The sequence below is a fragment of the Grammomys surdaster genome, unplaced genomic scaffold (genome assembly GCF_004785775.1).
Source record: "Grammomys surdaster isolate TR1022 unplaced genomic scaffold, NIH_TR_1.0 259, whole genome shotgun sequence".
In the NCBI taxonomy this organism is placed as follows: domain Eukaryota; kingdom Metazoa; phylum Chordata; class Mammalia; order Rodentia; family Muridae; genus Grammomys; species Grammomys surdaster.
The window spans coordinates 1860730-1883670 of NW_021604700.1; the positions used below are offsets into that span (position 1 = coordinate 1860730).

Here is a 22941-nt window from a genome sequence, read left to right on the forward strand (position 1 = left end):
TAAGATGACTGTAAGTAGCTGACTTGGGATATGAATGCATTTTCTTCAAATGTTAGATTGGTCCTCTGCCACCTCATTTCTCTCCTGTATATCCAGCAGAGAAGGAAGAAAGGTAGTTCACCTGCTGTGTAGTTCTTATCTTTTCCTGATTTGGTTTTTCATTAAACTAGTTTGGCAGGTTAGCAGATTTGATGTGGCCTAATGACTGTTCCTAATATGTATTCTGTCCAGCCATGGAATAGTTTGATTCGGAGATCTTAATCACGTTTCACTGCATAAGTCACATGCTTCATGCAAATGCTTGATATGAAAGTTCTCCTGAATTCGACAAAATAGTATTATATTGCCACAAAGTATGCTTTTAAAGAAGCTGCAATAACCTATTTCAATACAAAACAAAAACCCAGACAGCCCTCAGCAACCAGTTAGTGTTCATCTATATCTAAAAGTTGTGTTTTCTTCAGGGGAAGAGAAGATGGCATTGTCTGCATATCTGTTAAAAAAATGAGGGGATCATTTTATCATTATGCAGTTTAGAATGATTTAAAAATAGTATTGGCAATAGCACATTTTTTTAAAAAGCTCTAAAATTGTTTAAAGGTGTATACAACAACTGCTGGCTATGTCTCCAGCCCATTCTACACTTTTTGATCAAACGTAATAGTACATAAAATTTAAGAAACTTAAAACTTGCCGGGTAGTGGTGGTGCGCGCCTTTAATCCCAGCACTTGGGAGGCAGAGGCAGGCGGATTTCTGAGTTCGAGGCCAGCTGGTCTACAGAGTTCCAGGACAGCCAGGGCTATACAGGGAAACCCTGTCCTGAAAACAAAAAGTTTCCCATTACTCCAAGTGTTATACAATTTTTTGAGTTTTGAGGCCAGCCTGGTCCACACCTGACCATCCAAGGCTGAATTAGAGAAACTCTGTCTCTTAGAGAAGGATGTGGTAGAATCCTTATTAACAAGTCAGTGTTTTATCTAACCTTTAACAGCTGTGGAAGGAGACAGACGCAGAAGAGTCTAGGTAAAACAGTCCTGTAGTTGCAGAGTTAGTTCAAGAATCTCAGTAACAACAAAATCTCTGTATTTGAAGGAGCTAAGTGAGTCTTAACAAACTTTAACTGAGAAGTGTCTGAATGATAACATACATTAACAAGAATGGGAACAAGGCATAAAGTAAATTAACTGCATCAGAAATTATTCAGAATGAATACCAAGTCTTCAGTAAGACTAGTAAAACAAGTCTACCATTAGAAAGGTCATTGTGTGTGGGATACAAAGGAACAACTGCCATCAATCAAGTTAATCAGAAGTTAAAATGATAAGACTTGAGTGGCAAGTGTACAATGGCCAATAAAATACTGGGTTTACAATGGCTTTAATACCTTTAATTCTGAGGAGGCAGATAAAGCTTACTATATACATAGTTCTAGACTAGCCAGGGCTACATAGAAAACAAAACCCAACTTTACTCAAGTTTGTTCTGCCTGTGACCCTGAACCCTGCTGAACCCTGTAAAATACTCAAGTTGTTAGAACATGCTGAAAGGGGACTTCCTAAGGTGCAGGAGGAACTGCAAGATCCGGTAGGCACTTTGAAAATGCAATTCTGTAATGCCTAGGATAAAGTAAATACATGAGCGATTTAAATAATCACCAGTGTAAAAGTAAAATGGGATTCCTTTACACATAAACCTGTATGGGATTAGAGCTCCCCAAACAAAATCAAAGTAGCCTACCAACTTGCTAACAGTATATACACTATAACACTGCAGGATAAGAAGTCGGTACTGGTGGACTACAAACACTGAGACGTAGAAATTGCTCTTGCTTTGACAACACATACTGAAACTGGAGCCATTCAAAGATTAGTATGGCTCTATACAACAATGAATCTTGAAACTAGGGGGACACTAAAAGAAGTATGAAAACCTTGTATTTTTAAAGAGCCATAAACTTAATGCCATCTGTTCAAGAAGCATTTTGACTGTTAGCAGAAGGCGAACCTTTGAGAACATCTATCATAGCCTAGCTGAGCATCTGAATCTTGGCTTTTGCAGACATATCAACACAATTTTCCCCCAATACAATCATTTAACCCATCTTTGGCAGGCCAGTCTTAAGTCTTCAATTGTTTGGCCTTGACTTAGGAAAGCTCTTGAGAACAGTCTTTAACTAGACGATGATCACTGTACAAGGTACTTCACCATGATGAACACTGCTTACAGCAAGTGTTCATGAGGTTGGCAACTGGGAAAACTTCCTTTGCTGTGATGTCATTTAGGCTTTTCACTCCTGATGAAACAATGTAGCTATCACAATTCCATTTCTACTTGGCCCAGCAGAGCAGTGGTATAGCAACTTTCGATGCGATGCCATATGGCCTGACCACTTATGTTCTAAAAGCACACCTATGGAAGCATCCTGGATGCTGCTGGTGTGACCATCTCCCAGGTAGCTAGATGTCAAAAATTGTTCATAAGGTGAACAAACAGGTGAGGGAGATATCCCTGTATGAAACTCTAGCTTCCATGTGGGCAGGTACGCGTTAAGTAGTAATGTAGTGTAGAAAGCATAACACAAAAGGTTCCAGTTCTGTAGCATTATGGAGAAGAGGAAACAAATAGCAAACTTACCTGGTATTAACCCCAAAGTGGGAACACAATTACTTGTAGGGACAATGTGACTCCTTACTTGAATGAACTGGTAATCACATGGTTGTGCATTCAATAAAGCTCACAGTAATATACAAGGGAATTTTTTTTTCTAGGTAACCCATAAAGTAGTTCAAGTAGGTTTAAAAAGAAGAGTAGGACAGACCTGTATCTTACCTCAGTAAAGAACTTTTACCATGGAGGCATCTGTACTGATAGTTTAGCTAGTAACCATTAGTTCACAGCAGAATTACAGAGGTTGAGAAAAGATTAAAGCGCAATAATAATGTTAAAGATGAAACTATGGGGCTAACGTAGAGTTAGTAAAGTGCTTGCTTAGCATGCAGAAGACCCATGTTTCATGTTTAGCACCTTACAAACTCAATGTGGTGACAAGCCTACTGTAATACCAGCCAGATGAGGCGGGGAAGGAAAAAGTTAAGATTTGAGTGTAGCCCAAGCTAGCATTAAACTCAACAGCAATCTTGCCTCCGTCTCCCAAGTGCTGTTAATTGTGCAAAAACACAGCTTCACAGATATATTTATGGTCTTGTTTTTCAATTTTACGTTTGAGGGTGTTTGTCTGCATGTATACTGATGTACTAGATACATGCTGGCCAGAAGTGGGGTTTGATGTCCTGAAACTGAAGTTTCAGATGATTGTGAGCAATCAGTCATGTTTTGTAACTATGTCTAGCCTCTGGAAATAATTATGTAGACCAGGCTGGTTTCAAACTTGTGATCTTCTTACCCTTTCCTTCTGAATACCTGGACTATAGGCACAAGCTATATATGGCTGACCTCCATGGGTGTGTGTGTGTGTGTGTGTGTACACCAGAGGTCCACATGTACTGAATTCCTGCCTCCTCCAGAGACAGAATCACTCTGAACCTTAAGCTTACTGACTCAGCTAGACTGTCCAGCAAGTCCCAGGGATTCTTCTGTCTGCTTCCTCTCCACTAACATTACACATACGCACCATTACTGGCTTTCTCATCTGGGTGCAGGTATCATACTCAGGCCATCGTGTCAACATGGCAGGCTTTTACCAAATACCTAATCCTGTTTCATATAAAATTCTATACAGGAAAGATGGCTCAGGTTTAGAGCACCTACTGCTTTTACAGTGGATCCAGGTTTGATTCCTAGCATCCACATGTTGGCTCCCAACTGTCTGTTAAATACAGTTTCAGGGTACACACTGCCCTTTTCTGACCTCTGCGGTACCAGACAAATACCTGGTACACACAGAGAATGGTTATTATAAACAAAAATGTTTTTGAAAATTCCCTATTTTGTACCATGTTACTTCTCCAACCTAAACTGATCAATAGAGAGGATACTTTTTTGGGGCCAAGGAAAACTAAAGAATACTCCACCAAGATTTGCAGTGGACAAGTACGACTGTAGACTAAAACTTCATAGTTCTATTTCACTTTATGACACTGTGGGTCTTTCTCATAGAAGACCATCCAAGGATAGATATGAGTGCTACTTGATATTTTGAATGTCATCTTAATGAAGAGTTTTCTCAGAGTCAGCCCCAGGTTTATGTAGTGTCTCGGCCGACTCTCAGAGCCCAGGTTGTGTTCACATTCCCAACTTGACAACTTTCTGGCCCATCTGTCTGGTGGAATACTTTACAGCCTTAATCATGATAGGCTAGGATGAATGTCTTCCCTACTGAGTATTCAGACAGATTGTACTGCAATCTAGAAACTGGACAAGTTAGCCACCCTGTATTTTCACTGTTCTTAGGATCTTTTGCTAATCTACCTACTTGAGTGACTAAACCTCTATGCAAACTGGACTACACTATCCTATGTTTAATTCAGTATGACCAGTTGTGGTCAGTGTTGACAAATTGACTACAGATTCTACCTTAGACTTGAAAACTCTGTGGTGTGCACTGGGTAACAAGCCACTTAACAAATTCAAATCATTGCACCTCTATTAGATCTTGGAATGTGCCACAAAAAGACATTGTTCTGGCATAAAGTACTCTGAAATACTGCCTTTCCTAAGGGATTTAAGACTATAGGTAGCACATTAAAAAATATCCAGGATAGGAGTCGGGACAGGGACATAGAATTCAGTCAGTAAAGGCTTGACATGCTGACATGATGACCTGAGTATGATACCTGCACCCAGATGAAAAAGCCAGTAATGGTGCATACATGTACTGCTAGTGCAGAGGAAGCAGAGACAGGAGAATCCCCAGGGCTTGCTGGACGTGGTCTAGCTGAGTCGGTGAGCTTAAGGTTCACTGAGGGACCCTACTAGCTCAGGAAGTCACTCAGTCACTCTCCACCTTATTTTTGAGATAGAGTCTGGCCACTGAGTTCTGGGATCTACCAGTCTCTGCCTCCACAGCATGAGGATCACAGACAGATGCTGCTGTGCCTGGCTTTTATGTGGCAGCTGGAAATCTGAACTCAGGCCCTCAGGCTTTTGTGGCAAGCACTTTACTGAAGTCAGCGTGGTGGTGCATGCCTATAATGCCTTGTAGAGACCAAACCAGGAAGACTGCTACAAATTCAAGGCCAAACTGACCTATGAGGCCAGCCAGAGTAATGTAACAACACTGTTGTCTCAAGAAATGAAGAGGAAGACTTACTGACATGCTGAAGCTTCTAGCTGCCTAGGCTCAGGTCCTGCTGGTCACTCATCTGCCCACAAACCTTAACGTGTAAGTTTTCTCACCTCAGAACCATACAGCTGAGCAATATCTGTTATCAGAACCAATCTTTCTACTGGAAAGATTGTTATAATCACACCTTAAACTCATTTCAGAGACAGTATTTGGAAGTAAACTGAAAAGCAAAATACTACTAAAATAAGTTATTTATTGTTTAAAAAATAAATTAACATTATAGAATATCAAATTTGATTCCATCTAATATATTAACAAAAGCATAATATACTCCAGTAAACACAGATTTCCAACTTAATGTATAACTAAGTCAATTAAACACTTGAGTTTTAGGTAGGGCAAACAGCTGCCACTGCCATTCAATTCCCTAAATCCATACTGCTTCCATTTAAGGGGAAACATCAGAGGGGCTCCTCCCTACTGAAAACACACAGAAAAATGACATCTCCAAAGCAGCTACAGAGAAGGTGCTAGCTCCAAATTCTACTTCATGTCCCTGAAGGAAGTGGTGAGTTTTCCCACAAGTTTTATATAAATGACAGTTTGTTCACGAAAGCAGTCCATGTGGAATGTGGTAGCATGGTCACGTCTGAAGTCTTTAGGTTTGGCAGTGTCTGGTCATGTGCTCACATTCAGGGTCAGGAGAGATACTAATAAGGCTGTGGGCTGCCATCGTGTCACAGTGACTCCTGCCTCAGGAACACTGAGAAGATGGCTCTCTTCTCCTTAGAGGTAGGAATTATTTGTCAACTCCAGAAGAATTGGGTCTACAGTTTATACTACACTGGATTCAAGGAGATGGTCAATACAACATTTTGTTTTTTGTATCTATGAAAGTGTTTTTTTTTTGTTTTTTTTTTTTAATTCTTCTAGGTTTGGTTCAAAAAAAGCAACCAGGTTGAAAGTTACTGTGTTCCTCATGAAGACAGACGCCATTCCTCCTATGAACTAAGTCCTGTTGTTGAGTATGTCTTCACACCATCCTCTGCTTTTGGCCTCCATATAGACAGATGCACTGCATTGCTGCATGGTGTATTCCATCTCAATCAGCTGGTGACAGCCAATGGTTAATTTTTCCCTAGGAGAAAAAGAAGTAGTCAATCACTACAAGACAGTCAAGAATCCCAGAGGCAGAGGCAGGCAGGTATCTGTGAGTTCCAGGCAACCTGGTCTATGTAGTGAGTTCAAGTCTAGCCAGGGCTACACACCTTGTCTCAACAGTTATTTATCTTTAAGTGTATACACATATGCGTGTCTATGTGTGGGTGTATACATATGAGTGTAGTGTGTATACATATATGTGTGTCTATGTGTGGGTTTACACATATGAGTGTAGCGTGTATACACATATGTGTGTCTATGTGTGGGTGTATACATATGAGTGTAGTGTGTATACACATATGTGTGTCTATGTGTGGGTTTACACATATGAGTGTAGTGTGTATACACATATGTGTGTCTACGTGTGGGTGTATACATATGAGTATAGTGTGTATACACATATGTGTGTCTATGTGTGGGTGTATACATATGAGTGTAGTGCACCAGAAGGACGTGTCAGATCCTCTTGGGGTGGAGTTACAGGTGGTTATGAGAAGACCAAGTTGGATGCTGGCAACTGAGCGCCAGTCCTCTCCAAAAACCAGTATGACTTCCTAACCCCTGAGCTATCTCTCCAGCCCACCACCTGCATCTGACTCCTGGACACACAGAGTAGAAGGAAAGAAGTGATACTCTAAATTATGCTCTACCTTCACCATGTGTGCTGTAGTACACACACACACACCATGTAATTTTTAAATAAACAGTTAAATCTACAGCTGGGTGAGGTAGCTCTTAAAATTGGGTGGGTAAGCAGGTGAGAAGATTGAATATGATCAAAATACATTATATGAAATTCTCAAAAGAATAAAAATATTATTTATAAAAATTTTGGCTTTGAGTTACCATACACCTAGTTCCTATATTTAAACTCAAGTTTTGATTTTGCTTCCAATTCACAACTAATCAAAAAAATAAAAGATTTTCAGAAGAGCCTTGTACAAAGTACAAAAAGCAGAGATGAAAATATTTTCTTAATATTTCTAAAATAAAACAAAAATAGGACCTCTCCTTGGTCATTTATTCTAAAGTTGAAAACAAGCAAGCAAACATAACTTTCAGTAACTGAATCTATTTCTCTATCCTTCCTTTTTCTTCTTTTCTCTACCCTCAAGGTTAAGAGGGGGGCTCCTCCTCCTCTTCAGCCTACTGGCACTGAATTCCCTCCCTTCATGAGTCAGTATTCTGACAGCTACCACTCCTAGTAATTTCCTGTAGCAAGTTGTCAGTGCACAATGCTGTTTGTAGTGCTACAATTCCAGAGTTCCTTTCCTCAAGACTTGTCTGCTGGACAGATAATCAGCCTCTGACTTCCTTACTTTAGCATCTCCAGTGAGTCATCTTCCCTGAGCACTCACTTTTTGGTAATGGAACCCTCACAAACATGAGAAGCACTCAATACATTTTTGGATACTTCCTAACTTCAAAAAGGTTCTTCCTTGAGGTCTATAAAAGCCATTTATCTTAGTGTAAGTTAAAATGAAAACTATTTTTATTTTCTTCCTCTGATAGTCTAAGTTGCCTAACGTGGCTTAAATATGTGACCTTCAAGACTCAGCCCTCCAAGCATCTGAGATTATAGGTAGGTACCACCACACCAACCTAACATCCTAAAGTTCTGAGTTCACACAGAATGGGTAGGATATGGTCCACATGAACAAAAGCTTTTTAAAGTCTTCAGTAGTCTACAGAAATAGATGGTGGTATATGTCCATAGTCCCAGTTATTAGAGAGGCTAAGACAAAAAGACTTGTTGGCTCTCACAAATTCAAAATCAGTCTGAGCAATACAGTAAGACCTTGCTTCAGAGTGAGTAAATAAATAAATAAGATTGTACATACAATCATACATTAAAGAACCTTGAGGTCAAACGTGAAAACCATTTAAAACTATATAGCTAATAAATTAACAGGCTTTTTGCATATATGAAATACCTGGTACTAATATGGGTTGAAAAACTCGTGAGAGGTTAGGAAGATCACTTCAGTAAAGTGCTTGCCACAAAAGCCTGAGAGCCTGAGTTCAGATTTCCAGGTGCCACATAAAAGCCAGGCACAGCAGCATCTGTCTATGATCCTTATGCTGGGGAGGCAGAGACTGGTAGATCCCAGAACTCAGTGGCCAGACTCTATCTCAAAAACAAGGTGGAGAGTGACTGACATCCACTGCTGGCCTCTACAAGCTTATACATGCATGTTTACATGCATGTTAACAAACACACACACACATACCCCATAAAAAAATGGCTTCACTCTCCCACAGTGATAGCAAACGGTAAAAGTTTGTTACAGGTATCTCATTATCTACATATAGATGTGCTTACCGATACTCAGTCTGAGAAACACAATCATAAAGTTCCTGGGCAGTAAATGTGACATTTTTGTTTACCTGAAAAGAACCAAAATACAGTTATTAAGGAGATAAACTGAATGAGCAATGAAAGTACAACTGCAGTAGGGCATATCCTGAGAGCAGAATCTCAGCTCTTCAGTAACTGACTAAAAGACAACTGAACCAGTAAGGGGAAGTTCAGTGACCCGCAATGTTATCACCACACTATGTGGAAACTTCAGTCCTATTTTTACAACTCATCTATTCATTGAATTAGAAATAGTAGAAATGAGTGGACCTGAATGTCATGCAATTTTATTTGAAAGCAGATTATTCTGGCATTCAACTGAACAGAAAAAAATACTTCTATAAGCTATTGGGGGCTGGAGAGATGGCTCAGCAGTTAAGAGCACTGCTTTTCTGAGGACCTGAGTTCAATTCCTAGCAACCACATGGTGGCTCACAACCATCTGTCATGGGATCCTATGACTTCTTCTGGTGTGTCTGAAGACAGCTACAGTGTACTCATATACATTAAATAAATAAAAATTTTAAAAAAGGTCTGATTTAGGAAAAGGTTTGAATTGCTGGTATTGCTGTCCCTCTTCCCTTCGCTCACATTCATTCATTCACTCCTTTTCTTCCTCCCTCCCCACTTTCTTATGGCTCTAGGAATTACACTCAGAGCTTCATGCATGCTAAACAAATGCTCTACCTTAGAGCTATTCCCTAGTCCATGGACATTTTCTGAAAATCTGTTTTTTTAAAAATCTGTTATAACCCAGAGATGTAATTTATAAAACCATAAATGTAAAAGTCTATCATTCAAATTGTTGCACACTTGAAACTCAAAATGAAAAATATCTTTTCCTTTTTGAAATGTTACTTTGTCATTAGTACGTGGGCATGTATGTTAGTGTGGTGCATTTATGCCATGTGTAAATGTCATGGTCAGAGGACAAATCTGAGTTATTGGATTCCAGGTATGAAACTCACATCACCAGGCTTGCACAGCAAGTACTTTTGGCAGCTGAGGCATCTCACTGCAAACAGTGTTCTACTTATGTGCAATGAGTCACTGGTCTGCTTCAAGGCCTCTAGCTTCTGCTATACTATCAATACTGGATCCTCACTGAAACTCCTCTCAGCCCACTGTTGCCCTGTGTCGTGGAGTCCTACAGGCCTGGCCCCTTGACAAGCTCCAGCAGTGTTCATAGATGGGGTAGATGTTGGGGTGGACCAACTCAAAAGCCCTGGATCTGGGTCTGGGTAGTAGCTGAGTTTTTCAGTCTGCCAGCTCTCCAGCAAGTGCCTATGCCCCCAAGGGGCAGGGCCAGCTCTCCTTGTATATCTAAAATATATAATATATATGTGTATATATATGTATATGTGTATATATATTTTTTTTAAACAAGTAAGAAAACAAATGTTATTGGCAAATTTTTATGACAATCAGAAACTTTAATTTAGGCCAGCCTGTACAAGACAGCATGATCCTGGCTCAAAATAAAAGAAACCATTTAAAGAAAATAGCAATAGCAATCTTGTTGTATTTATTTATACCCAAACAATATATACATATTATATGAGTAATATATAAATACTTTTCATACCTCATACTTGATTAGGAAGTTATAGAGAGTCTCAACATCTTGGTAATTACTATTAGGAGCCAAAATCCTAAAATAAATAGATTAATTAATAATAAATTAACAGAAAGATCATGAAAAATAATTTTAAACAAATCTTTTTCTCCTTCAAACTTATACATGGCATTCATGTTTATCAAGTTTATTCAAAGGACAACATGAAGAACTGTTCCTCACAACATGAGGAACTTTTTTAAAAGGTCACCGCATTAGGAAAGTTGAGAACCACTGATCTAGAAGTAGAAAAGATACACCCTGAATAAAGTAGGTCAAATCTCAATGAGTAAACCCCTCTAACTTAAAATAAGAAAACCCTTCATTAGTGGCCAAGCATTCTGTTCATGACAATTAATCCAAATGCTGAGAAGTCACTTCTAAAACTGCAACTTCAAGTTTTTAAGGTCACTAGCAGACTCTAGATACAAGTAGAGCAAAGTGTTGTCACTGTGCCAACTAATCCTTCTTTTTAAAGACAGGGTCTTGTAGTACAGACCAGTCTGACTTCAAGCTGGCGCTCTTCCTGCCTCAGTTCCCTGATTATGGCTATGAGCCACCACACTGTGCCAACTGAAAGAAGAGCTTTTATAAATAATCTTGCTTACACTAAAGAGGTCAGCTATCCAATATCCCAAATAGTAAGTCAAAAATACTTGCTAATAAAATAAATAAAAATTTAAATGTAAAAGCGAGTAAGCACCAGTGGATCTGAAAAGATGCTGTAATTATAGCCCTCCTTATTAAGAAATCATGTATGGTGGACCTGTCTGTGGATGGACATGGCCTTTTCAAATGTTAAAATGGAGTAGGACTTAAGCAAGGCCATAGATTTGATCCCCATTTGAAAAACAAAAATTGGGCAAGAGACTAACAAGACAATTAACTTTTAGAAATTTCATAAAATCACACAAGAAATACAGAAATTTCAGATCTTGTGTCTGTAATTGTTGAGCTCCAGGGGCTCAGTGGGTAAGAGAACCCTTGCAACACAAACAGAGAACATAAATTTGCATCCCTAGTACCACAGAAATAGTGTACCCCAGTGCTGTGAGAGGTAGAGGGGTGGAGGTACCCACTAAAGCTTGCTCTCTGCCAGCCTAGCACCAGCCTAGCTTCAGGAATGTGTATCTTAAGGAAATAAGGCAGAGAGGGACAGAACAAGACATGTGTGCCATCCTCCTCTGGGCTCCACATACATGTACAGGTGGAGATACCTACACACATGTGCAAATACACCACACACACACACGGGGGGGGGGGGTAGGGAGAAATGTACTTGTATTATAAGATATTTCAAACAAAAACTGTAAGATGTAGTGGAGGTTTTAAAACAACTAATAAGAACCATCTTTTCTTAAAACCAAGAACAGGTTTAATTTTTTGAAATCATATTTTATGATTAGGCCTACACAGTTAAATTTTTGTTAGTTATTATTTGTTCCTATAAATATAACTTAAAAATAAACAAACAAACAAACAAAAAGACAGGAAAAAAAGCCATCTAAACTTAAGTGACAGCCTCAAGGTCTGGGAAAATGGCTTAACAGGTAAGGCTGCTTACTGCACAAGCAAACATGATGATCTGAATTCAGTTTATTAGCACCTACATAAAGGCCAGGCACAGCTGTGCACACCTGTCACCTCAGTGCTAGAAGGTATAAACAGGTAGATTCTGGGGCTAACTGACCAGTCAATCTAGTCAAAATGGTAATCTCCAGGTTCAATTAAAGACCCTGTCTCAAATTAGATGAAGAAAACAACTGAGCAAGGCACCCCAACATCAATCACTCTCTCTCTCTCTCTCTCTCTCTCTCACACACACACACACACACACACACACACACACACACACACACACACACACACACAGGGGTAGGGGAGAAGAAACAGCTTCAAAATGTGTCATGCTTTCTTTAAAATACAAAAACAACCTAGCTTGTTTCTTCCTCTTTTCCTCTTCTGCCTAGGATACTGAACATGAAACTAAGAAAACATTTCAAATATTTCATCTAAAGTTATTACAGGCACAAATCTAAAACAGATGTGTAGTTTACATATAAAGCCAAGCAGCCTTAGAAGATGACTTTGTGGAACTGGTTCTCTCCTTCCATTGTTATGTGGTTTCTAGGGATCATCTGCTAAGCCATCTTGTCATCCTCAAATAACATAGTTTTTTGTTGTTATTTTTAGTTTTTCTTGAGACAGGATTTCTCTGTTTAGCCTGGCTATTCTGGAACCCACTTGGTACACCAGACTGGGCTCGATCTCACAGATTCACCTGCCTTTGCCTCCAAAGTACTGGGACTAAAGGCTTGTGTCACCTCTGTCTGGCTAGGGTATAATTTTTTAAAAGCCATTTCAATCTTATTTTTTAAAAGTAAAACATAAACATTGAGCTAAGGAGGTTGCAATTCTCACCCTCACTCTCTTTCCTGTCCTTGGTTCCTCTTTCTGTATGTCTGACTCTATCTCTCTTTCTGTTTCTCCATGTAATCCTGGCTGTCCTAGAACTCAGAGATCTGCCTGCCTCTGCTTCCCAAGTGCAGGGACTAAAGGGCATGCACCACCACTGGACCTGTCCTTGGTTTCTAACTTAGCAGCAACTCATCACTTGCTAGCTCTCTCTCTCCTACCTCCTCTTTTAATGATGATGATGACAACTTATGCCAGGCCACTATGCCCGTAATTCCAGCACTCAAAAAGAATTGTCAAGAAAGAAACAAACATACATACATGAGTTCGAGGCCAGGCTGGGATACATATTGAAATCCTGTCTCAAAACAAAATAGAATAAAACAAAACTTTGTAATTTTGGTAGTTTCCTTTTGATCAATGAATGATGACATAAGTAGTATACTTTTTATTCACATTGTCTACTCGTAGCTCAAAAGATTAAAAAAAAGGCTAAAATGTACAACTGCAGAGAATTTCTTAACTACCTATGCACAAATCCTCTGGGAAACTTACTAAAAATACAACTTCCTTTATGTATAAAATAAGTGTGGATACTCTTATTTAAGTAAGTTTAGATTAAGACTGCATTGTTTTTGTTTTTTGGGTTTTTTTTTTTTTTTTGAGACAGGGTTTCTCTGTATAGCCCTGGCTGTCCTGGAACTCATTCTGTAGACCAGGCTGGCCTCGAACTCAGAAATCTGCCTGCCTCTGCCTCCCAAGTGCTGGGATTAAGGGCATGCACCACCACCTTTTTTAAAGGTTTATTTATTTATATTATGTATGTGAGTACACTGTTGCTGTCTTCAGATACACCAGAAGAGGATATTAGATCAGATGGTTGTGGGCCACCATGTGGTTGCTGGGAATTGAACTCAGAAACTCTGGAAGAACAGTCAGTAAGTACTCTTAACTGCTGAGCCATCTCTCCAGCCCTTAAGACTGCATTTTTAACAAGTTCTCTTACAAACCAATCATAGAGCTGGTTAGCAATACCAATTCCTCATTTTCAAAGGGTAATAAGCTATAAAACACTGAAGAATATGCATCTTACTTATATCTTCCCTTGAGACAGCGTCTCCTGACACAGCCCATGTTGGTCTTAAATTCATGATGTATCCCAATCTCATCTCAACGTTGAAATCCTCTTGACCCAGCCTCTCAAATACTAGCATTACTTTCAAACAATCTACGGCTTAACTTTATAAAGCAATTAATATGCTAGTAGATGTAAAATGATTTCAAGAGGTAATATACTATGCAATATTTCCAAAGTTATTTTGATCAGAAACACTTCTGTCAAGGAACTCTTATGTATGCTTAATTTATAAATTATTTTTCATTATTGATTATATATAAAAAGACACAGTATGTGTGACAATCAGTTATTTGTGCTTCCAGGAACGCTCTAGCAATACTGAGATGCATACTCAGCACATAAGAGGGCACTACTGCATCTTTTGTTGTTGTTGTTATGAAACTGGGTTTCTCTGTGTATCTATGGCTGTCCTAGATAGAACTCCCTTTGTAGACCATGCTGGCCTCGAACTCTACCTGCCTCTGCCTCCCAAGTGCTAGGATTAATGGCATGCACAACCACCACCCCTAACCCCACTCCAGCTACTACTGTTATCTTTAACATGACTGTTTCTATGTTGGGAGTCCGAGGTTGCACTGTATTCACCTTCCCTTTCCTGGTACCTAGTATGATGTCAACCCCAGCTGGTGCTCAGCAAGTGTCAAGTGACTGAAGACAAAGTTTATATCCTTGCTTTCTGCAAGGTGTTGTAAAGCATGGTTTTATACATCCAAAGTGAGAAATAGTCACTTTAGTATTTATTATTCTTATTACTTGAAGTTAAAGGATTTATTGTATATAAAGACTGTATTTGACTCATGTTAGGATCTGCCATGTTTTAATTCACTAATAACTTAACATTGGCAAGACTTTGATAACTGTTTATCCTAAAAACCATTTAGACAAACTATGGTCCAAAATGAGATAAAATACCCTTTAAATATTAATAATGAGATCAATTTTAAAAAGCTACAAAAGGAAAAACTATTATTTCCTAACTATGACAAATGTTTAAGTCACACATGTAAAAATTTCAACAATCCTAAGACCATATTGCCTCTCACATTGTATTTCAGTTTGTTGTATTGTGAAACTGTATCTGAGGAATTAAATTCTGTCAAAAATTAATTTATTTCTTTTAGAGGAGCAGTGATAATTGACATACTTCTTCCATGAGCAAATGTGCCTGGCACTGTCCCAGAAGCTATAACATAAAACAAAACCCTTCAGGAAGGGAGTGTCTAGTATTTTTTTTTCCTATAAAAGGAAAAGGTAGAAACATTTTGTGTTCTAAACTAGAAATCCATATTATCTACAGGAAAGAGAGAAAGGTAAATCTAAAAGTCAATCAACTGTTAGGTGCAGTGGCACACACCTTCACTCCTAGCACTCAGGAGACAGAGATACGCAGATCTCTTTGAGTTTGAGGCCAGTCTGGTCCACACCTGACCATTCAAGGCTGAATTAGAGAGACTCTGTCTCATAAAAATCCAATAGTTTATAACTTGCTGGAAGACTTCTAACAGATCTAAATTAGGCTGGTAAATATAGAACTATAAAATTTAACACAATATTTACCTTTGAATTCCTTCAAGAATATCCTTCACAGCCACCATTAACTTTTGAAGATATATAAAAGCTTCTTCAAATGATGCTATTTTTGAAGTTGTCAGGGTTGAACTTGAGTCCAGTGTTTGAAATACATCTGTGCTATAAAAACAAAGGATGTACTCACTTAATACTTGTAGCTGTTTTCACTGATGACATATAAAAAATAATAATATGATTAATCTTATGTAATGTTTATCTATATAAGTTAGAAATAAAAGACAGTGACATGAAAGAAGTCTGGACTAATATCCACACAACAGATCTAGGCCACACATCATACAGATTTAATTTAAAAGAATTAATAAAAAAGGTACATTTCACTCTAAAAGGCCAAAGAGATGAAGGGGAAGTAATACTATTAACATATATTCAAGTCAGTACTTAAGAATATAAACATAATGAATTATGTATCCAATTAAACAAAAAGCTGGAAGATTATCCTTGTAAATTAATAATTAAAATAATCAGTGAAACCTTTAATGTCTACTTAATAAAATACTAAGATTTAAAAAATATTTATGCTATATGTGGATAAAAAAATAAGACTAGGTACTGTGGTGCATGCTTTAATCCTAGCACTTGGGAGGCAGAAGCAGGCAAGTTGAGAGCTACTGATCTAAAGCCTCCGTATGGACCTCATTTGAAACAGGGCTCTGGCAAATGTAAATGATTAAGGTAAATGAGGGATGGATTAGATTGGACCATACCCTCTCCATAAAGACAAAAGTAGAAACTGGAGAGATGGCATTTACTATTTACTAGGCAAGGATTGAGGTTGACCACTGGAAGACAGAAAGGCATGGAGCAGATTCTCAATTAGCACTCCCTTCGGTCTTTTGCTTTTCCAGTTTTGGGCATTCATAACAGTTCTCAAATGGTTACTGCTTTAAGATATATAGTCTTATGGTGATTCATTATGTACCTCTGGGAAACTATTCATATACCTAGAAGCAAAGGCAGACCTACAGAACATCCACACTAACCACAACACCCTTTACGTAGCAACATTAAAACACTCATAAAGCTGAGCATGGTGGCATACATGGGGATAACAGCACTTGGAAGTAGAGGCAGGAGGATCACTGTGAGTTTGAGGTCAGTCTTGTCTACATAGAGGACTGCATAAGAGAGCTTGTCTCAAAAAAGAAAAAAATAAGAAAGAAAGAAAACAGAGAAAGAAACGCAAATGTGTTACAACAGTCCAAACTCTAAGTCATGTTGTAACTTCAGAGTCTGTAGACCTTGGAGATCATGTGATACGATTCTGCATCAAGATGAACTCAGTTTCAGAAAGACTAGATGGTTTCTCAAAGTCATTGTCTTTATTGTCCCATAGAAATTTTGGTACAGTTTTAAGTAGCAAAAATACTAAGCCACGTTGGTTGCCCATGTTTTTTATCCCAGCACTCAAGAGGAAGAGACAAGTAGGTCTTCCAGGCCAGCCAGAGCTATGTAGTAAAACCATGTTTCAAAAAAAAAAAAAAAAAAAGCAAAATATTTTTGTTTATTTTTACACAAGGTAGAATGTGAAGATATAGCTTAAATAAACATTAATATAACTTCTCTTAACGTCACATTGAATAACGAGGTGATTCTGAATAAAAACATTTCAAATCAAGAGTTATGTATAAAAGCTGCAATATACTGTCAGACTCATTAGCTTCAATATTATGAAATAAACTATTCAACTGGTTAAGTAGTCAGTTTATAGAAAATTATCAACTGCCAAAAGCAGTTTCTTGTTTTTGCATGCGCAAAAATTCTGAGTCACTGAGAATAGTAATGGGAAAGGTAACAAGAAATTGTGCTTATAAATCATTTTGTAAACTCAAACATACACATTTAAACAAGTGCCTCAGAAACTTGAATGATAAATTTCAGGAAAGCCTTGCTTTGTTTTGTTGTTTTCAAGACAGGATCTTATGTAGCCCAGGCTGGCCTCCAAGCCATAACTATTCTATCTCATTCTTCTGAAGAGTAGGATAACAAGACTGTATCATCATGCCCAGATAAAAGATTATTTTTTTGACCTGAATTAGCAGTACAAAGCACTCAACATCCAATTTCCTCATAACTAGACAACAAAAACTTGACCTGATAGAAGTTCAAAACTACATTATTATCAAACCATAAAAATGATGGCATTTACAGTTTGTGCATAAGAACTCATCTGTTTCTTTCTGTATTGCTATAATAAAATACTCTGGCAAAAGCACTTTAGGCAGGAAAGAGTTTACTTTAGTTCTCAGTTCACAGTAGAGTATTGAGCTGCAGGAGCTTGAGGTGGCTAGTCACATCGCATACACAGTAAAGAAGCAGAGAGGAAGAGATGAATACATGCTGCTGCTCAGCTCCCTTTACTTCAGACATCCCGAACCCAGCCAGGAAATGGTGCCGCCCACAGCTGGCAGATCTTTCCACCTCAATTAAGCAACCAAGATAATACTCAACAGGCACACCCAAAGGCCCATCACCTAGATGTTTCTAGATTCTGCCAAGCTGATAACACTAACCATAAGTGTGTTCTACTAACTTTGTGTAAGAATACTTACCAGACCTCCAAATGAACATTTTTATATTAAAGAATTATATTCTATGAGTTCCACTGCAATTCTGGTATACAACTAGACTTGTGGAAAAAAACTAGGCTAAATAAATATGTATTGTTAAGGCAATATAAACATTGTTACTAGCCGGGCGGTGGTGGCGCACGCCTTTAATCCCAGCACTTGGGAGGCAGAGGCAGGCGGATTTCTGAGTTCGAGGCCAGCCTGGTCTACCAAGTGAGTTCCAGGACAGCCAGGACTACACAGAGAAACCCTGTCTTGAAAAACCAAAAAAAAAAAAAAAACCATTGTTACTTACTGAAATGCTATTATATTAAGTCTATTATCCAGAAATAGCACAGAGCTCTCTAGCATGCAATACAAATGCATGAACATTATAGATCAATGCCTATGCTTTCAAATGTCTTAGATACGGTTTTGTATTTAAAGCAGTCATTCTTACTTGCTATATATGGTCATTTTCTATAAACAAGAATATTTGATTAGCCAAAATATCAAAAATGTTTTGACTAGTAAAACAAACTGATTCATAAAAAATTATTAAATCTGTAATATAATCTTCAGTTCACAAAGCTGCAGTTATCTTTTTAGTATGATGGGTTAGAAAGCAAAATAGCAGGACATAAATTTGTTGAAAAATGTTTATTTATAGTCAAGGAGTAAAAAACAAAATGAGCTCCAAGAACAAAGATAAATGGGTAGAGAAAAGGGAAGACAGATGAAAATGAGGCCCAGGGAGACATGCAACATAAATATATGCTTGTGTAAAATTTTTAAATAACTGGATATATAAGTAAATAAATAAAAAATGAGCTCCTAATAGCCAATGTTGTAACAGCCAATTGACAACAGATATGTCAGTAGACTGCCAATATACTCTGATTTGCTCTTAAAAACAAATAGATGACCTTAATCCAAAATAATAGTCACACCTGACCTTGAACCAAAGTCATAGTATTTGGTCAATTAATTATATAAAGATAATGGGCTTGGGAAAAAGTCTAAGTGTTTACCTATTCTAAAATCAGTGGTTTTAAGTTATGTAAGCTAGTCTAACAGCACCTTATTTGAAAAATTACTCACCGGGTGGTGGTGGCACACGCCTTTAATCCCAGCACTTGGGAGGCAGAGGTAGGCAGATTTCTGAGTTCCAGAGTTCGAGGCTAGCCTGGTCTACAGAGTGAGTTCCAGGACAGCCAGGGCTACACAGAGAAACCCTGTCTCGAAAAAAAAAACAAAAAAAAAAAAAAAGAAAAAAAGAAAAATTACTCAAAGAGAATGTAGCTCAGTGTCAGAACATCTGTCTAAAACACAACTGGTCCTAAACACTGGGGGGAAAAAAAAAGAGAGGAAGGTAGCAAAATGGCTTAACAGGTAAAGATACTTGCTGCTAAGCCTGATGACCTGAGTCTGATCACTGGAAATTACACAGTAGAGGGAAAGAACCCACTTCTGCAAATCATCCTCTGACCTTCACACTATGACACTGCCACACCCACAGACATAAATATAAAATGAAAACTACCCAAGAATGATCTCTATAGTTCTTCATTTGAGAATTCTAAATTCAGTGTTTTATGTTTACATACTAAGGTAATAATATCTAGCCTTTTAAATGACAGTATTTATCCACCTTTAAAACTCTTATGTGAATTTTCTATAACCCAAGGAACTTTTCTCAAGTTATTTCCAGTTTAATTACAGATTTGCAATTTTCTAAACTGTTGAATCAATCTAAGTGACTCACTGGTTGTGATCTACAAAAGCAATGCTCCTCATCTTGATTACATCAGAATCACTTGGAGAGATTTTTTAATGAACTCTCAGATTTACCTTTCTTCTACTGAATCCAAATTTCTAATAATGTTTAGATATAGAAACTTTAAAATTTTCCAGGTAATTCTGATGTTTACCCCTATTTAAACATAAATATTTCTAATGTACCAATCTGACAAAAGGCCCTTAGTATGACTATCTAGCACAATAAACTCATAACCCAAACACTAATTTCAGTGGAAATAGTAAGAACAGAAACCCTATAAAAAGCAAACTTGTAATGACCAAGTTGAATCTCTTGGGAATTTAGTACCTGTTCTGATATATTGAAGTCCAAACATTCTCCAGGACAGACCAGATTTCTTGATGCCTGGTGAACTGGGGAAGATGAGAATCCAAGAAAACGGGAACTTCTTGGTTATGAAGCTTCATCGAAGAAGTGTCTTCCTGCTTTTTACTCATTGTGCTTTCTGAAGAATTTGGCTTACGTTTTGTCTTGACCTGTGACATAAGAATTACACAAAATGCATACTAATCCTGCACTAGCAACTGAGGAAATAGAGATATCAGTTTTTCAGACAAGCTGACCATTCTTTTTTTTCTTTCATATGTACAGAATTTTTCTACAAAAGCATTAGACTTAGAAAAAAATATTTTCCTTTTCTATTTAAATCAAATAGGCTCAACTTATTTACTATAACCTTTCTTACCTAACATGCAAATGTCAATTAAGAATACTGTTCAATATATTGTTATGGAGAGAATTACATAAAATAGGATTAAGCAGGGAGGATAGAAGAAAAGGGTAAAAAAGAAAATCTGAAGAAGGACTACTAACACTAAAAGCCATTTGAAAATCTATAGAAACCTACTACTGTAGAAGCTTCCTCAAACATATACATATATGAAGGAATCTAAACGGAGTCACCAAATAATGGCGGAGACAATACTGCAACTAAAGATGTTATGCTACCGTGTAAAGTCTCCAATGCCAGGAATGGATTATATCTTGTTCAACTGTTGGTCAAAGGAGCCCCAAGGGAACCCCCAAATCATTGCCAAGGCTATTAAATTATCCTCTACAACAGTGGTAAGGCCCTATTGCTGAAGACAACATTCACATAGAACCATAGAACATAGAGAAGGTGAACTGGTGCCTAACTAGAGCCTTCAGTACAAGTGACTAGTATTTGAGGTACTGAAGGTACACTGCATGCTAGCAGAAGAGAAAGGTAATCATCAGTATTTTCCAGCCACAATATACTGGCATAACGGTGACACAAATGTAATGGGAATAACCAACTACTTTCTGATTGGATTTAAAGCCCACTTTTAAGATGGAACCTATCTCTGATACTACTAAAGTGGTCAAGAATCTGAGATAGGTCATAGGACTAGAGAAAACCTAGTACTATTATTCTGTGAAAATAACAACAACAATAAAACGATGCTTAATGGCATACTGCTGTATCCATAGTTTAGTGCCTTGCTCAGCCCTCATCAGAGAAGCAGCTTCTTGCACTAGATGGGAATTAACAGAGATTCCACAATGTGCAGAGTGAGAAACTTTGAAGTACTCGGTCCTAAATGGGATTTCTTCATCAAAGCCCTTCCCTCAAGGCTCAAGAATCTATGTGGAAGAGGAGATGGAATACCTTTAAGGGCCAGAGTTGATATATTACCCCAAAGGAACTGTCTTTCAGACTTAAGACTGAAGCACATGAATTCACAGACACTGGCAGCACACACAAGGCCTGCACAGGTTCAAGACAGATGGAGTCTGAGCACTAAGAGGGTCAAGTGGACAGAGGCACTCAAGCCTAACCAAGAAGCTATTTGCAATTAATACCTACATATAAAGGCAAAATTAGTTTTCTCCAATGGAGTCTCACTGGATACATTAACCATACTTTAAGGCTGACCCCAATGCCCAAGAAGAGTTGGCCAACGCAAAACAATACTTTATTTCCCTAGAGTTAAGTTTCCACGTTAATAAAAGGATGAGTTCAAAACTCATCAGTAACTCAAACTTCATGTCTTACTATTTTTGTTTTAAAATGTTTTAAACAAAATGTCTAACACTATAAATAGTAACTGTTACTATTTATGCAAACATGCTGTATACAGATCTTTAAAGGTTTTATATTAGCTCACTAAATTCTCATGAATACCCAATACTATGACATAGAACTGAAACCCTAAGAAACAGAAACAATTCAGATTCTTAAGTAAAGGAAAACAAGAAAGAGAAAGATTAAAAAACTTATTCAAGATGTTAAGATGCCTAAGAAAAACTTGATTCTCAGATATACACAAAGGAGGTTACAATCCCAGACCAAGTGCACAGGTTTTAGCATTCTCTATTTTGTAGGGCAGAAAGCAAACACAGATGATCTCATTTTGTCTGTTTATATTAAATTAGGAACTTGTTCTCCCACTGAGCAATATCTACAACCCAGGTAACTGTTTTAATTACCATAAACATTTAAAATTAAGCATTTATGTATTCCTCCTTTGCCCTGGCTCTTAAATCAAGAGTATACATAATCATTCAAGTGGGGCTTTAAAAAAAAAAATAAACACTTACATAGCACCAACTATTTACCTTCAGTAACTTAGCTCATTCTTATGGGAATTCTAAGTTAAGAATTATTATTGTACTTATTTTACAAAGAAGAGAAGTTTAAAGATTCAAAGAATTTAAAGTACTAGAGGCAAAAAACCAAAAAAGCAACAAAAACCCCACAGGACAGGATCCTGAATATGTAAAATCTAAACCTAATCAACAAAATTGATTTGAATTCTTCTTTTTTTTTTTTTAAAGATCACTAATCATGTTTTATTTATTTAAGATTTATTTATTATAAGATTTATTTATTTATTATATATGAATACACTGTAGCTGCCTTCAGACACACCAGAAGAGGGCATCAGATCTCATTACAGATGGTTATTCTTTTCCTACTTCCACCCGCCTTAGACACATATCTAAAAATGGGGCTAATTAATTATCTCCTTGCTCTTACTCTCTTTCCTCTAGCTTCTCTCTGTCCCCTCGCCCTTCCGCCCTTCCC

At 37.7% G+C, this 22941-nt stretch overlaps 1 protein-coding gene across 2 annotated transcripts in view; it reads right to left on the bottom strand.

Moving 5' to 3' along the window:
• Window positions 1–5479: 5479 nt before the first annotated feature.
• Swt1 (SWT1 RNA endoribonuclease homolog) overlaps window positions 5480–22941 on the bottom strand; it is a 53767-nt gene continuing 36305 nt past the window's right edge. For both annotated transcript variants that reach the window (XM_028775774.1, XM_028775775.1), the window contains exons 16-20: window positions 20181–20368; window positions 15492–15623; window positions 10352–10418; window positions 8731–8795; window positions 5480–6384 (exon numbers count right to left, since the gene is read on the bottom strand). In XM_028775774.1, the coding sequence (XP_028631607.1) occupies window positions 6255–6384; window positions 8731–8795; window positions 10352–10418; window positions 15492–15623; window positions 20181–20368 (582 nt within the window). In that variant the 3' untranslated portion in view covers window positions 5480–6254. The remainder of the gene's footprint in view (window positions 6385–8730; window positions 8796–10351; window positions 10419–15491; window positions 15624–20180; window positions 20369–22941) is intronic.